This window comes from Contarinia nasturtii, unplaced genomic scaffold, assembly GCF_009176525.2.
Source record: "Contarinia nasturtii isolate CC-2019 unplaced genomic scaffold, AAFC_CNas_1.1 Cnas_scaffold_993, whole genome shotgun sequence".
Classification (NCBI taxonomy): Eukaryota; Metazoa; Arthropoda; class Insecta; order Diptera; family Cecidomyiidae; genus Contarinia; species Contarinia nasturtii.
In genome coordinates, this window is record NW_022198340.1 from 1164439 (window position 1) to 1182680 (window position 18242).

General features: G+C 32.3%; 2 protein-coding genes across 2 annotated transcripts; both read right to left on the reverse strand.

Annotated features, from left to right (window-relative positions):
• Positions 1-595: 595 nt before the first annotated feature.
• On the reverse strand, positions 596-11940 carry LOC116343206 (protein phosphatase PTC7 homolog). Its single transcript, XM_031771145.1, has 5 exons — positions 10738-11940; positions 3797-3976; positions 1458-1768; positions 1222-1360; positions 596-1134 (listed from the first exon to the last, which is right to left on the reverse strand). The coding sequence occupies exons 1-5, from the start codon at positions 10946-10948 to the stop codon at positions 1085-1087; spliced, it is 891 nt and encodes a 296-aa protein (XP_031627005.1). The 5' UTR covers positions 10949-11940; the 3' UTR covers positions 596-1084.
• Positions 11941-12389: 449 nt separating this feature from the next.
• Positions 12390-13576, reverse strand: LOC116343290. The gene is made up of 4 exons (XM_031771276.1): positions 13252-13576; positions 12999-13183; positions 12621-12881; positions 12390-12549 (listed from the first exon to the last, which is right to left on the reverse strand). The coding sequence occupies exons 1-4, from the start codon at positions 13450-13452 to the stop codon at positions 12468-12470; spliced, it is 729 nt and encodes a 242-aa protein (XP_031627136.1). The 5' UTR covers positions 13453-13576; the 3' UTR covers positions 12390-12467.
• Positions 13577-18242: the final 4666 nt, after the last annotated feature.

Below are 18242 nucleotides of genomic sequence, written 5' to 3' on the forward strand. Positions count from 1 at the left end.
CAAAAGAAAAAACTCAAAACCGATTTGAAAATGACATATATGGATATCTGTTCCAGATCTTTGGATTGATAAAATGCATCACTGAAATTGTATCATTGTGATTTTGGTTTGTCTTTTTGTTAGATGTGTTCATTAATTTGCTGATCATCACTTTTAAGAGACAACATTAATAACACTTCCATTAAATTCTATATATTCAACAAGCAGTTTTTATAATTGTATTAATATTTTGTTAGTTATGCCCGGCACTATAGCGAATTGCATTGCTCAAACGAATCATTATCAACTTTAACTGACAGCGGCTGTTTTGTTCGTGGGATCAGAATTTTTCAGATAGTGTCATGTCAAACTGAAGGCCAATTTCTAAAACTAAAGCTACTAACCGTTTGCATTTCAGTTTTTTGATGTGTTTTGTACCTTTTCATACAAAACAGAGATAATGGATTTTAAAACAAAAAAAAGTACATCTTCTGCAAGAGTTTTTGTCAACAGTGACAATCTACCGGTGATAAGGTCATTTAAAGTGAAGCAAAAAAAAAAATTCAATCGATTTCGTCGTCTGATTGTGAGCCATCCAAATAACAAACACATGACGTGGTTTCATTTTAATTCACTATTTTTTTTAAATATGATTCGTTTATTCAATTTTGGTTCTTCTTCAGCAAAGGAACACAATAAATTGAGAAAAAAATAAAAACAAAAAAATAATATACATATAGTAAAATCCACTGAAGTTCGTTGTGTTTTCTTTTCATTCTAAGGGTAGAATGGATATCATAAAATGTGTCTTGTTTTTTTAGATTTTTTCGGCTATCGGTTTTTGTTTCTCTTTGTTTTCTTTTCAATGATGAACAATATAAATGAGTTTAATGATCGTTATGAGAATCGGTTTCTTTGTTTTTTGTTTTTCACAATGCACACTTATTTTCCATGGGCTTCATCATTTTGCCTAAACTCCTTCCTCAACTTCCTCGCAAAAAAATACATCTAGTGTTTTTTCATTATTTAAAAATTAACATATAGATTCCCTAAATATAGTTTTATGCACAAATGGCATTCGGTTCACATTAAGTTGAAGCGATATTTATGTCGCAACTGTCGCTAGTACCACTGTTATATCATCCGGTTTACCACCTGAAATGTGAGAAGATAGAATATTTATTTAGTTCTCCGTAAAGTTCCGATTTGAATGATATTAGATGAAGGAGTGTATATGCATACCGGTCGCATGGATGTTATTTCGTCTGGCGTTCACGGAAAACGGCGACATAAATTCACTATCAAACGATAGTGACCGAGCCATCAGTGCTATGGCATTTGCAGTCATTTGAAGTTTCACTGGATTACTTTCACCCTCACACTGAAACGAAAGCAACAATTTACATCATTGTATAGAAATCCAAATATGTTAAAAAATTACTTGTACAAAAATAAAGGTACCAAAGTGGTGAACTTACGGTTTTTAATATATCCAGAAGTAAATCGGTTGGTACATTGTCGAAAACACCATCAGTGGCTGCCAAAATGACGTCACCATTTTCGACGGGAAAACTGAGCGAATCGGCTGATTCGGGACTATCACTGAGAACATTTTGTCCGGGCGGTGGCATTGACAATTGAAACGGTGTATTAAAGTAGTGTTGTTGCTCTTCGGATCGATGAATTATTTGACCCTTGCGCACTACAATGAATCCACTGTCACCAATATTCGCCGAGTACACTGTACTATTGTCACGATTTAATATCAGTACACACGCCGTGCTACTACCTATAATTGGAGAAAATCACCATCAATAAGGTTAAATTCGTCTTTTGATTGGCAATCGGTCAACATTTTATAATGATTGCATTTGATTCGACAATGTTTTTTTTTTGTAAGCACACGGTGTAAATTCCAAACTAAATACGTCTTTATGATTGATTGATATATTAGTGCTTAGTGCTTTGTGTATTAGTTTGACTTTGATGCACTGACAACCGCTTAATTATGCAAATCTAATACAAATCTATTTGATTTATTGTGTGTGTGCATTTTCGTTGTGTCCGATTAAAGTAGACAGTAGTATATAGAAATGATAGCAATAGAAATTCAATGTCATTAAAATGTAGATTGTGTTTATAGAGGGAGCAAAAGGCGCTTCAAATGGCTAATGTAAATAACAAATTTGTTGTTTATCGATCCATTTCCAAAGGGTGATAAAGCACAGATAATTAAAATGAAAATTTTGCATTTTTTTCGGTGTTGAATAATGATTGACGTAAATCTGTCTCACACATTTCTCAAATATGGTTTTTGTTCGTCCATAATGTTTGTCTATTTTTATGATATTTGTTTTGTTGATTTTGTTAATTTCACATTGATTGTGCATTCTATGCGGCCTGATATTGCGATTATGTTCGGTTATCACTGGAAGCAATAAAAGCAATCGGGATAAGTCGGCATGATTTCAAAGTGTCTGTCTGGTATTTTGTTTCCTTTTTTCACACTTTTTAATATCTCAGACTTTAACGAAGTTGCTAAAAGCCGATTGAGTTTCGTACAAACAAAGATAATGTAGAACAAAATGGAAGTGGGTTGGTGATTTTTCCTTGTACTTTTCCGAAAAAGCCATTTTTGATTTTAATTGGTTGTCTGTCAAAAATGTTGTCTAAAATTCATAAATTTCCGATAAATTCGAGTCACTTGATTTACATTAATGTCATTTAACAAAAGACGCATACGCGTCATTCCACTGGCATGAAACGATTCGAGAGAATTTTGGACAGGCGCCAGATCGTAATTTGACGTAGTATGATTAAACAGTTAAAATAGCCTTTTATTTGTTTGCATGCATCACTCGTTTCCTCTCAATTCTCATCGCAACTAAACCAGAGAGAGAGAGAAGCAGCGATGAATTCAAAAATTAATTTTGATTGTGCGCTCAATTTTCTCTCTATAATTTTCGACACGAATATTGCATTTACTTCGGCTATTACTAGGTTTCAACTGAAACTCGTATCGTGCAATATAAACTAAAAAATTACTAATAATACTTTTAGTTTGAACAATTTTTTTTATTTTGCATGGTTTTGGTCGGTTTTTGAACATATAAATTGACGTGTTTAAATTTTGAATAAAAATAAACTATACGTTGAGTGATGAAAGGAAGCTATTATTTCCAGCAAATGACTATGTGTTTTGTATAACATTTTTAATAGCGCTGTCGATGTTTCACCTGCACCTTGTGTGCATTTTTTTACAGTTGCAATTCGAAACAATGCATAGATTTATATGTTCAGTAAATATGGCTTTAGTTTACACCGGATGTAATTTTATACAATCCGTTGATATACTTGTGACTTAGAACACATACGGAATATATTCGTTTTGTTATGGACTTTGAACTATCAATCAGTGTACGATGTTTTGTTTTATTCATAGATGCCATATATATACACACACATCAAGCCCGTTACGTAAATCAATTGATCACAAGCGCACCGCTGTTTGCATAAAATTCTTTCGAAGTGAAAAACAAGAAAAGAAAGAAAGAGATATGCAAATGACACTGTGCGCAATCGAATGTTGTTGTTCAAAACGAAACACACATGTGACTCGCTCTATCGAAAAACGTGATCTGACCGCATTTTTGAGTAGTTTCCATTTAAATGATAATCAGAGTAATTTAATGTTTTCTTCTCGATGTCTCCAATACAAATAAAATACGTTTTATTGTATGCAATCAATGTAAAATGCATTCCAAAGTACATTCAATTGAAAACTGTATTTATTTTTTCAATTGATATAAAGACATACCTAAAATTGGTTTCTTTTGTTCTAGCAATTCACAGTAACTGTACGATAATAGACTAACAGGTTGTTTTGGATTGAAATTGGCGGTTTGAACAATACGCTCGCATGTTCGCATCAAAAATGATGAAAATTCTCCCGGATCAATACCATAACTGCGCCATCCACCGACACCGTCAGCTACACCTGCAATGAAAAACAAAATAAACGAAAATTATATTTTTGTAAAAAAATGTATCTCGCTTTTGAAAAAAAATAAATGGAAGAAGAATTTTCTCTCTCATAAAAATTTGATTTTATTTCGAGATGATTTTTTTGTTGTCGTCGTTAAAAAGAAGGTCATTTGACAAGAGCTGTTAGAAACTCGTCAATCCGAAAAAAAACGGCATCAAACTTCCTCATTATTATGAGATCATAGTGTCACGAGTCATCATGATTATTTACATTTCGCTTCAAGCAGATATAATGAACATAATGTAAGTGCACTGTCTTCTCATTGTATGTTTCGTCTCATTCAGCTTCGCCGAAATTGTAAATATCATTGAGCAACGCAGTATGTAATTCAATGAGTTTGGTCAACTGCCAAAACAAACACAAACAAAGACAAACAAACACATGTAAAACTGATTTGTTTTTATTGAGTTTTTTCGCCTCTTTTCTTTCTAAAAATAGTTTTTGTGTATTGTAATTAGAATGGGCTTGTATTAGTACAGCTATGTTCTATACTAGGGGCCTTCTACTATTCGCGAATGGCAAATTCATTCGCAAAATATAAACATTTTCCTATTCATACGTAAAATATACTAAATAAAGTATATTCATTCGCATCAATATCTATGAAAATTCGTATATTTCATTCAAAGCCATTCGCGAATGCCGCATACTGTTTGCGAGATGCGACATATTGCTGTGATTTGTACATAAACATTTCTGTGTTTAGTTTGTATGCGTGATCATTTGCTTCTATTCGCAAAATATGTATGGAACATTCGCTCACATATGCAACATTCGTATAAGTCGGAACCCCCTAGGTTCTATAGCGGTTAGAAAAAAAATGTAAAAGCTTTTTGGCAAAGATTTCGATTGAACATTGAACGCGACGGTCAGTCTATTTTTATAGAAAATGTACGTTCTCCCTGCTTTCACACATTCAAATTTTCACTTCATTTTTGTCATGTGATCCACACAAGCAGACAATGAAGGCATTTATATCGGGATAAAATGAAAGAAAAAAGATATAAATATTCAGATATGCAATGGCCACGTTATATATGACCAAACCATTTTGGAGCTGACGTAAAATACCGACGGTTTTTTTTAAATTGATAGATCAATTGGTATTTCATTTTGAAGTCTTCATTCATATCGTGATTTTGCCGACATTAAAAACGATATCATCTTTTGTTATCCAGTATCAACTGGAGCTGTTCAATTCAACGCGGTTTTAATTAAAATGATAGAATTTAACAATTGACTGTCATAACTTTATTTCCGTACAAAACTCATAAATTCATTAAATTCATCATTATCCACGAACATGCAATGCTTAAATTACACCGAGGCGGTGTGTCTTTATCATCTCGTTTCGTATCCGGGCCGACATTTTAACGAAGCATTCTTTTGTGTCAGAGAACGAAAAATACCATTTGTCTTCTAAACTGACAACCTACACAAATATTTCGAATCTCTAGAGAGAGAAAAAGTGAAGCGATTGAGATTGGTGAGACGTGCTTATAAATGCTCGCATACTGAAAATTCAATATATTTTTGGATTTCGTTCAGAATAATGTAATTGGTATTTATTTTAACCGAATATATCCGCGATAACAATGGATAATTACTATTTTTATGTATGAGTGGCTCAATTCAGGTGGTAGCAATTGAGAAAGCGGATCTCAATTAAGCCAATTTCAAACAAAGTGGAAATCTCAAAATAAATAATCACATGATGAAAAAAAGCTACTGAAATATTAAATGATATGCCGTTTATGATGTGAAATAGAACGGAAAACGCATTGATGGAAATGAGATGCACAAAAAACGTGAAATTCATATTTTAAAAAACGCCATTTTTGTTTGCATAAAGCTCTTTTACTTGTTCGAATATTTTTTTGAGCAAAAAAAGACTTGCACGCACACCGATCGCAGAGAGAAAAAAATGATCAGTGTCACCGATGTGATACCGTGTAGTTGAGTCAACATTTGAACAAGTTCGTTTCGTTTTGCGATTACATTCAATGCAATCAACAACTTTCTAACCCTATTTTTTCAGAATTCTCGTTTGCTTCATGCAAACTTCATTTATTTTGCACTCGATCGTCGTGTTATGCACAAACGTGCAAAAATTTACATTAATCGCTCCGAATAAAAAGAATCAGCACGCTGCGGTTTTTTAAAATGAGCATTTTATTTTGCTTTTGAATAAAACCGTGAAATATTCAGGCCATTGGTGATGCAGTGTCTGGCCAATTTTATTGGTATTTTAAGACTTTGTGGAAATAGTCTCAAAACCAACATGTGTCGACTTCAAAAAGACCAAATGTACTCACACATTTGGCAGTATTATTTTCTTTCCTTGAAGCAAATTGTAATATGTGTGGGAGTTTATGAACTGTAGGACGAGAACAGTTGGCAATGTTCATTGCGATAATAAATCATTTCGTTTGTCTATAGATTTTTTCTGTTCTTGAGACAGTTTTTTCTGCTTTCGTTCGCTTCCTTTTACAATATCAATTTGCAATATATATTCATGCGCATTTCTATGAGATATATTCAAACACGTGTCGGAAATCTACTGAATAAAGTTCCATTCGAATTTGATTAGCGATTCTCGACTATCGAAAAATCATTGGAAAAAAACACATCGTTTTTTCCATCCTAGGCGCTGAACTTCATTATTTCACAATATTTATTACGGTCGTGAGAAATTTAGAGACAAAAAAGGCCTCCAACTTATTTCGTATGCGGCAGTCTACAGATCTTCTCTGACCATTGTTAAGGTTTTTATGTGTTTTACGATGCTTAGAATATGTTCAAAACATTCGAAACGCTAAAGAAACATTTTAACAGCGTACTTAAACGATTCCAAACACTCAACGCTTACCGCATATACACAGACAGCTGAATGGAAAAAAGTTGAATACGCATGTGACGAGCGAAAGCGTCCAGATTGAAGAAAGAGGGAATGAAATAGATAACCAATCTAAACAAACTAGAAAAACAAAATACCAAAACAAACAGCTCTATGAAACGGAGCTGTGTTGTTTATGGTCTCGCACAGCGATCATTTGAAATGTTCGAAAGCCGGATTGTACTTTGATGTCGCTTTTTTTCGGAGTTTTGCTGTGTATCGATTGCGAAACATTGTACGCGTTTTATTTTTTTAATTCTCGTTTCAGGTAATCGTCTGACAAACTCTTCAATCCAATTCTAAAGTGACAGACATTTCTGTAGCTCATTTGAGTTTCTTAAGAAATTCAGGTTGAAATTATTCCGACTTTTTTATGAAAAAAAAAAAAAAAAAAAAAAAAAAAAAAATTTACACATTGAATTCTCTTTGTGAACTTCATTGAAAACCAACTGATCAAACAAGCACCAAAGCGGACGACACATATGATCGTAGATTAGACGCTCATTTTTTTGTATTTGTATGTTTGTAAAAAGTGACTGCAAACTGTAATTCTATTGGTTTGGCGGAATTTTGCAAACAAAATATAATGCATTTAGAAATTGCTCGACAAAATTACTCTATTATCTGAATGAGCATGAAAAATGTAATTGCATTTATAATGTTTGACGTTTTGAATTCAGACAAATAAACAACAGCTAGATTAGATTAGATTAGATTTATTTCACCGCCAAGTGCTGGCTGAACTTAGGTATTTTTACAGAGTATATATATAATATATGTATAATAAGAGTTTAAGTTAAATAATCAAATAGTTAGGTGAATATAATAGTTGAAAATGATATAAATACATAATTTTTTAGGTGAAAATAAATAATTTGTTAGGTGTAAATATCAATTGATAATCAGTCAGACTAGAAATGAGAAAATAATTGAATTATTATCATGACTAAAAAAAATTTTTTAAAGTATTTTTCTTTCTTTTTTGGTTTTGTTTTCCATTGCCTTTCTCCCTAATTTAATTCTAATTTTATTTCAATATATCACAAATGTATGCAATCAGCTTCACAAACTAGCCCATGATCCAAAAGCAGAATCAGGGAGACTAAGGAGCTTTTGTCGAAATTGATAGTGTGGCAACGATGGATCGATGAATAGAGAAGCATAGTTGAAGATACGACAAGCATTATTGAATGGCGATTGAGTGGAATGATCAGTGCGGCATGTTTGGAGACGAATAAATTCAGGATTGCGTAGTGTTCTAGTTCCAGTGTTAAGATTTATTTGAGATAGGGCTAATTTGAGATAAAAGGAAAAAAAGGCGAGAGAGAAGGTGCAAAAAGAGAAAATAAAGAGCTCATTGTGCAATAACTTTTCATTCATTTGAAACGGTCATCTTGAACACATTAAGGAACAAAACGAAAATTCTCTCGTAATATCGACTCATGTGACAGTCAATGATATACACATAGAGTAAAATGTCAAACGATAAATGAAAAAGTCATTTCATTTAATATGTGCGTGTATATTGTAGATTTTGTTTGGTATATACAGTAAAATTGTGTTGCGTTTGTGTGACATTAAAGCAGGTCTAGGCAAAACTCAAAGTCCATTCATAAAATGGTAAGTGTTGTGCGACCAATTTTATATGGTTTGGTAGAAGTAAAGTAAATACATTTGAACACAATTAAAACAGCCGTTTCGATCATATGACTTGTTTTTTTTTTCATATACACAGTATATTATTTATCGAATTTTGTTCTCGTCGTATCGTAGTCGGTGCCTTTGCCTTTTTATCTGCTTTGGCACGGCCTATATAAACATAATTGCACAAATATAATCATAGCTTGTGATGTGAATCATGGCATATATGCATGCAAATGACAACATCGCTGTTTCTCTCTTGATTCCCATACGAATTATAGCGTGACATGAGTATTAAATAAAAGCAATACTGTTAATTGCTAGAAATTATTCTGTGATGCTTAAGATGATTGCGATTGTATTTGAAGACTTCGTGCTAATTAAAAATATCACTTTCAGAATAATAAGAACTTTAAAATCAGTCTCAAAAAATTCACTGTCTTGCAAGATATGTTCATGACATTTGGTGTTTGCTTCAATTATGACTTCATTTTTATTATTGGGCGCCGTAATTTTTATTGTTCTTTCTGAAAGCAGAATGTTCTGAAAAAATTCCGTGCTGAAATTTTGTGCGATGTTTCGATTGGTCTTAAGCACTTTACACCAATTATCAGCATTCGACCGAATGAATTTTCATGAGCGAATCAAAATAAAATTTCATTGTACTTTATTCTCTTTAAATGTTTCCATTTTATGACTCACAATTGTAAAATCGTTCTAAAAAAACTTGTTTCTTTTTCATTGCCTTGAGACAGAGCAATTTGATAAATATATGTGTCTTGATGTGGTTATGCATACGGAATGCTGAGAACATTGTTTTATATCAGTATCACATTAATAGAAACGCTTATTCCAACGCCGGTTTCAATGTGAAAGACCTGTTTCAATTCGCAACTGCATGCGAACGAACAAAAAAAATAAGACAGATAATCACAATACACACAGTGAGTTTTTGCTTTGAGCGAGCGGATTTTTCCCCGGTAATGTTCCGTTCTCTTTATCATAGTGTATTCGCAATGACGGTCACACCTCTAGAATGAAATGATTGAGCATAGTGTAAACAAGTTGAGTGGTGTATCGTATATTTCCAATCAATTTAATTGTGATATAAGAATCGAATTATCAATATATTGCACGACATGAAGAAGAAGAAAAAGTGCCAATAAAAGACCTTTGATATTTTGCGATTGTGCGGAGTCATCTTTGTAAATCAATTTATGCATTGATTCAACGTGTAAAATACTCTGGTCTTTGCGCTTAAATTGCGTTAGGATTTTACTATTGTTTATATTCTGCGTTCATATATGACGATCAAATACGGAAAATCTCTTTATAAGGCATTGACTTGATACCAGTTTCAAAGTCACCGAAAAATGCTAATTGAACGGTCTGTTACGACTTTGGACTCGAGACAATAACAAGCCAGTATACCAAAAATAAAATTCATTCAAATGTTGTAGAATAATTTGGTTCAAAGCAAGTTTGGCCAGAGACCCCAAAAAAATCGTTTAACAGAACTAGTCACATCCAGCAAAATTTTAATTTATGCTGTATCATGGTTTTAGCTTTTAAAATGTGACTACACGCGATCGATTTATCTATTTATAACGTTGTCATATTGTCATCTACAAACAAGATGACACAGTATGCTGGTGTCAGTGAGTGCAACATCGAAAAAAGTGAACACAAATATGATGGCTGCAGTGTAATTTGAAACGATGCACTCAAAGAGGAAATGCGATAATGATGAAGAAAAAAATCAATATGCACTTTTTAAAATAACAAGAAAAAAAGATAGTCAGAGAGAGTCATAATTCATGTCGTATGGCACATGTGTTATGTAAGACGAACGAAAAAATCATCCGGGTTCAAACAAAGAACTTTCTCATTTCATACAAGACACACAGCCAAGCAGCGATGACGATGACGACGTCGACGTTTGTACTCTGTCGTATACAGCACACCCTTTGCGTTGTGCGCACTTGAATTCGATTCGATTCGTTTTACGCACATCATCAACAATGAAATGCACAGATACACATACACAGCACCGAACAAAACATTGATACTAATAAAAAGAAATGAGCACGGTATACAATCGTAAACTGGAACAATGTCTTTTTTCTTCATCTACATGTTGTTTATTCATTCATCATTTAAACTTATCAACACTTACCGATGACGTCTGAATTTTGTGTTGATGCAATGAACCAGGCATCTTCACCGAATCTACCCAATTGGTATTTCGTTCGTAGAAAATCTTTGGGAAAACCACACGCAACCGATACAAAGTGTGGCTTGACTTTATTGCTTGGCTCCACCAGTGTCGAGAAACCACTTCGCAATGCTCGCGATACAAGTCTAGTTGTCCAGCAAATCGATTGCATTTTCTCCTTTCTTCTTTTTTCTTTCCTTTTTGTTTTTGTTACAAACGTTTTTTGTTTTTCTTTTCACGCACTTTTTTTTTCGTTTTGTTATTTCTGTTTCGCTTTATTTGTATAATTACACAGCGTTTCGTTTAAAATGGCAAATCAATTGCAGCACCAGGTTGTTCGCGCATGAATTGCCAACGGAATCGCTTATTTATATTTTTTTATTGAATGAATTTATTCCATAAGACTGACTACTTTCTTCCGTGATTGTTGGTTAATAAAACTCCAATCGGGTCATGTACGGACAATTGATGATTGCGTTGCTGGTGAAACGAACGAAATTTCAATGCGCTGAATTGGAACATTTATGGATGATTGAGATTGAATTGGTAACAATGATGACTTGATTCAATTTTTTTTATTTTTTTTTTTGTTTTTTCTCATTAATTTTCTGCTCCCCATTCACGCAATCACACTTTTATATATTTTTTTCGTTTCCGTTATTAAAATACACTCACACCATTTGTATATTTGTTTTGATTTTAATTTTATTCTGATTAAATGGAAATTTTGTGTGTGGTCGTTTCAATGATCAAAAATCCAAAGCACAATAAATTTTAAAGCTGATATTAATCGACGTCTTTCGTCTTTTGACACGCTCATCTTTAGAAGTCGTATTTGATGGTATTCTACGTTCTCGCTTTTGTTCACTTCAATCACACAAAAGAACTTTTTTATAAATTTTTTATTCGAAATGAATTTTAATTAAACTTTTCGTGACCAAAATATATACATATATGTCTGGCGATAGCAATCGATTTTATTTGACGGCCAAACGAAACGAAAAAGATGTGTTATTGATGATATGAGTATGAAACTTGCTCTACGTTTTCGACTGAGGTCCAAACTAATAGGAATAATGAAGACAAACGCGAAATAAAACCTCGTGATGTGATCCGAACATCATTACCGTGCGAGCAGTTCGATTCGAGTAAGTCAGCTGTCGAAATGTTGTATTGTGCACAGAGCGAGACCAACATAGCAGAAAAAATGGCCGCCAGTGTTGAAGTATTAGAACGCAGATACAGGCAACTGAAGATAATCAGCCACCATGAGTTGCACAACACATTATTCGTATAAGAACTGCGTCGTTTGTCGACTCACTACGGTTCGTGTGTATGCTTGTGTCGTATTTCGAACACGGTGGTACTAGATTATCAAATGAATTGAATAGACGCAATAAGCCTATAGCATGTGATTCAGCACATCAAAAAGCCTTTGGATTTGCCTTTTTTTCAATTGAATCGGCATCTCTTGCAATATACAATAAAATAAATACAAATCAATTAATTATGAAAATTCACAAATATTTGAATTTATTGTTGCAAAACCCTTACAATATCAAAATGTTCTATTTCGTTTCCAGATTTTTGGAATGAGAATTTATAAAAATCAATTCGAAAATGAATTCTTTTATTAGACTGAAATACTTTTGATGATGAAATTTTATAGAAATTATTATTTAGAGATGTCCCTATTCGTGAGTATTACACAAATCAATGCCACCGATGTCTTCGTTCAGCATGCTCGGCGACGTTTCTACCAGATTTGATTCACTGAAAACAAACAAATGACATTGGAATTATTCAATTTGGTTCATTTTACACCGTTTTCGGTGGTAGCTCACCTATCGAGACTTGGTTCATTGCTGAACATTTCGGTGGGTACCGTTGCGGGTGCCTCCATTGGAACCATTCCAATCAGTGATTGTTTCGATTGTAAATGCCGTTCAACTTCTTCGGCAGTCATATGGCCATCGGTTATTGTGTCTGTATTTATGACAGTCGGTGCACGTACTGTTGTGTTATTCGCTTTCTTTTGGGTTTGTTTTCGTCGCTTCGGTGCAGTGTTTTTATTTTGAGCAGCATTTGTTGTACTGTTTTTTCGCCTGAATTTGAAAATTGAAAGAATAATTAATACCAAAGAATGATGAATTAATCTTTATACTTTATCAAAATGCGTAAAAAATTAAGTGATATTTTCAATTCTGGTGTTTCGCACTTACTTTCTCACATTTTCGGTACGACTACCGTCATCTTCGCTTGACTCCGTATCGTCATCACTGTCAGACTCAGAGTTCTCTGGTTTTTCATATTGTAACAATCGATCAAGCAAAAACGAACGATCTCGTGTAACTTTCAGCAAACGTCGCTGGCTTGAGCGAAGGGCGTCTTGAAAAAATTCATTCTCCTAAAAATCACAAAATCAATTGAATTTCATCCTTAATTCGTGGAATAATAAAAATGTATAAAACTTACATAAAGTAAAAACTTGAGCTTCTTTTTCAGTGCGATGTACTGTGCTTTGTAGTCAACACGGGGCATCAAACGTGCCACTGGAATGTCCTGGCTATCATCGTCGGAATCATCGACAACATTCGGTTCATTGTCATCGTCATTATCATTGTTTCGTGCTGCATTTTGACTTGCCATTGATCGACAGTACCAACCATCCAACATTTTGCTCCTTCTTCTCAAAATTCCTCACAACAACTCTTGAATCTTTCGATTATGGATAACTTATTTTAGCTTATTAGTCAGACCGTCTGACAGCAAGTGAAGCTGTTCTGTAAACATCTATGACAGTAGTTTCAGTGACATTTCAATGATATGCGTATATCAAATATTGTAGTAGAATGAATAACTGGTACATTTGAAGGGTTTTAAAACGTCACAATGGCCTCAGTAAGGCTTTGTCATTGGAATATTTTGGATAAGTTGAAGAAGACGGTTTGTTGTAAATAAAATTGGTGCATTTTAACATAAAGAGAAGTCCGTTTTGCTTTTTAATGATCTGACATGACAACATTTTGAGAACTTTTTAAGATATTGGTCGATTTTTTGGGACAGAGAAGTTTTTACCTTTTTTTTTCTTCATTGACAGTGTTCAGAAATTCTTACCTTGTTACTTACATTTTTTCCGGTAATCGTCATCTTTCTCTGCGCTAATATCAATTCAAAAAAAATTAAAAGACAAAAAAAAACGCTTTGAATATTTTTTTAAAGATTTTGTTGTGTATATTTCATATTTCAAATGAGTGAATTTTATTTTTAGAAATTAAAAAATAAAATATTTTTATTTATGCTAAAAATAGTCCATTTTGCTTGAATTGTATTTTCCTTCATTGAACTGTTATGTGTGTTGAGTTCGAATTTATTTAAATTATTGAAAAATGCATGAATGATCGCATTGTTTCATCTTTTTTTTATTATTATTTTCATAAAATTTTTGTTTTTTTTCCATTTTCTATTCATGTTTTCATTTAGTAATTCTATGCTTAAAACTTATGGCTAAAAAATTGAGCTCATCTACACCATTGCATTCGATTAGATGTTACCTTCTCGAGGGATAAAATTGCATGAATCTGCTACCATTCAATTCAAGATCCAATTGACACAACCAATCGATTATCGAATTCCACTTGACTTTCGACTCAATAAAATGGCTAAATGCTTAAATATGAATGAAAAAGTGTGGGTGTATGGATTTTTATCTCTATTTTGTTTGTGAATTTATTGGAAATTGATAGATAGTATTCGAATAAACGAATCGATCGTTTACACAAAATATGACACACATTTAATGCAATTGTGTAAATATTTGAAATTATTTTTAGCCTATAAATTGATCATGTAAATTGTGTTATTTTTTTTTTCTGAGGTATATCGCAAAAAGTTAGAGTCCATTTAAACGTATTTAATAATTATTATTTATCGTTTAGCTCTTTCATGTTTTGTTGGCATATTTTTTTTTTGTTTTGAAATGTAAACTGTATTCGGTGTTTACTGTCTTTTGCCTCTGATTTAAAATTTCTTTTTAGTTTTCATCTTTAAAACGCTTAATTCGATTAGTAAAATAGAATGTTTATCTTTTACTTGACATCGACACAAAGAAGTGATTGTAAATTGTTGTACTGTCACAAAGGCAGCTCGGTTACATTTGAACTGAGTGATTGACTTTTATTTTGGGGTCTTTTATTTTTGTTGATTTTTGTTTATTGGTATGATTTAGTTACGGAAAATTTCATCGGTTCGTATCTTGAGAGTTGGTCGATTGCGTTTCATGTGAAATGTTCTGTAACTAAGGTCGTCAATTACCGAATGGACTTAATTTCTAAGAAATCGAACACACAAGCCTCAATGGGAGTGGACAGTGCATCGACCACAGTAATCTCTTCTCTAGATTAGCTTATCGGTCGGCCGTATAAATGCGGGCACCTTTCATCCAAACTCTCATCGGTGACAAGTGCTGACATTTTGTTTTGTTTATCAATTATAAATGACACCTGAATTCGCCTGAATAAAAAATTGTACAGTTTTACAGTGCAAATCATTAAAGAAAATAGGAACCTAAGTAATGTAAACAAAAAAAAAGAAGAAACACATCAACAAACTGACAAAATTGAAAACGATGAACGATTTTGAAGATTAAGAAGAACAATATTCAAATGGAAACATTTTTCGTTTTAAAGATAAAAGTTGAAATCTTTTGTCCTGAAAATTGTTTGAAATTAAATAAACAAAATAAAAAAAAGAATTGCACATGAAAGAATTTTATTTGCCATCTATCAGAAGTTGATTTGACAAAAATAGTACGGAATAGTCCATATATAATTATCGGTTGCTACCGAACATCGGAACACCACTTCATAATTTCAAAGCAAAAACTTAAATTAAGTTATAGATCTCATACTTTGTAGTTTCATAAACATGTCGTCTTCAATTTTTGTCGTATGTCTTCGATCTAACTGCTGATCGCAAGTGCTTTCATATATCTCATCTGATTTTTTTTCAATTATTTTTTGTTTGTTAAAATTTAGTATACAAGTATAAACAGACATTGAAATTGTTTTTTATTATTCATATATTCACTTATAATTCTATATGATAGTAATATTAAGCTGTTTTTCATCTCTTTCATCTCTTGTATGTAAGTTTTAACAAAATCTCAAGAATATTTACACAGTTTTCTCTTTAGATTAATGTTTAGATTTTATTCAATTAATGTTAAATTATTTAATAAGTTTTAACGCTAAAATTCATAAATTCGGACTTTTTTCTTGTTGTTTTAGCTTTTGTTTCATTTGCTTTTCGAATTGTTATTGTATTTTGTCGTTTTATAAATGATTTGCATTTTGAATTTGAACCATGTGTATTATCTGCTTCAAATTTCCATTTTTCTGTTCTTTGTGTGCAGAAATCTATGGCGTGTTTCTTTTCCTGGCATCAGTTTTTTTTGTTATTCTTGTCATTTAATAGAATTACAGATTCAAAGAGTTTCGAAGAGAAGAGTTTCTCACGAAAAAAATGGGTAATTTTTAAAGAATCACGAGCAACCGATTTGAGCTGAGTGTCACATCAGTTTGAGCCCGGGCAATTCCCTGGTATCCACTACAATTCGTAGAGGAAAATTCGCTAGAATTTAGATTTAGATATGATTGCATTTTGTTTAAAGAAAACCTGCACTAAAAAAATGAGAAAAAAAAATCATAACATTCTTCTTTTTGTCGCACATCCAAATAAGTTTAAAATCTTTGGTAGCCAAAAAATCACTAACACAAATAAATTTATTTAAAATTTTGTTTACTTTTTTTTACTATTCATCGTCTTCAATTTTCATCTAAAATTTTCCATTTTCATCTCCTGCTCATCCTACAAATTACAAACTTTTTCAAACCGAAAAAAGAAGTATTTTTTGTTTGCTTTCTCCCAAATTTTTTTTTTAATTAATAATGATCTAATCAGTTCTTTGAAAATTAATAACATTTTATTTTCTTTATGTAAAATTTAATGCAATCACAGATGTTCGAAAAGATTTTTTTTAGTTTTTAGCTTTTTTGTCGTCGAAAAGAGTTTTTTTCTTTCGGGGAGGTATTCGGAGTTGTTTTTTTTTTCTTTTTTTTTTTTTTCATATTTTTCATTCTCGTTTTGCTACAGGCGAAACATTTCGTTTAATAAAATTGAAATTAAAATGATATGTAGTCAGGTGTTTGCCTAAAGAAGATACTAAGAAGAGGTGTGCTTTGAAAAGTAACAGAATCAAACATGTGAAAAAGTGGTGTGAAAAGTCCTTGTTGTGAAATCAAGATTACTTAAAAAGTGATTGTGTTCCCAGTCACTTGTATGGGTATCGCGCCTAGCACACATTCTGTGAGCGGTTTGCGTTAAAAACCAAATGTCTAACTATGAATCGTTGGCCCGGTTAAAGTCCTACATAATAACTCTACTTATGAGGAAAAAAGAATATTTATTAACGAAAAAGAATTACAAAGTGAAAATAAACAGACATTTTCGCAAAGTGTTATAGTGAGTTCGAGATCTCAAATAGAAAGAACTAAAAAAAAGGAAGAAACTGCCTCTAAAACAATTGACAAATGATGGCAGCGTAAAGTTGGTTTAATGCGATTTATATCAATAAGCCCATCGGTTTATTTACAATAAGTATGAAATTCGGTGTGCGCACCAACTTTCGATTTGTTTATCGGCATGTCTCCTTTCACGTCAAATATATGTTGAATTGGGCGATTGAATGATCGCCTAATTTACATTTAAAAATAGCAAATTACATCAATACCAGCTACTAAAATTACTTTTATATATTTGTTGTTGTTGTTTTTTTTCTCCACATTTTTTTTTTGTATTATACGTAAAATATGCAATTTTCATCTTTCATTCATTCGTTTACTCTTCAATAAATCTAATACGTGTATAAGAAATGTTTCTGTATTTTATTTTGATGTGCGTGTATGTGTGTCTGTACCCTGAAGAAAGTTGATAACATTTTACCGAATTTTTTCTTTGTTTGTCAAAAGTTCAAATTATTTTTGGAAATAAAAATCAAGATATTTTATATACGGGCAGATAATTACTATGGCATCTCTCATCAAGGTGTTAAATATTTGACTTTTTTTGAAGTTTCGATTATATGAAATCAACGCTGTCTCTCTTTGTAAATATATTTTCTCTGTATGTATATAATTTGATAAGCCAAAACAAAAAACAGTTTGCTACATCACAGTTTTTCTCAAATGATTGGCAACCAAAGAAAAATGATTTGTACATTTCGTTTTCAAGGTCGATAAAAGTGTTCCTGAATGAATATTTGATATACATATTTTTTTTAAATTAGATTTTTGAGTACAGCCGTTGACATTCGTATAAATGCTCCAAATTTAAATCGAGTACAAGAAAGGAAAACGCAATTTGTTCGATATCCAATTGTCGTTTTGAACGGGATTGAGTTGGTACTC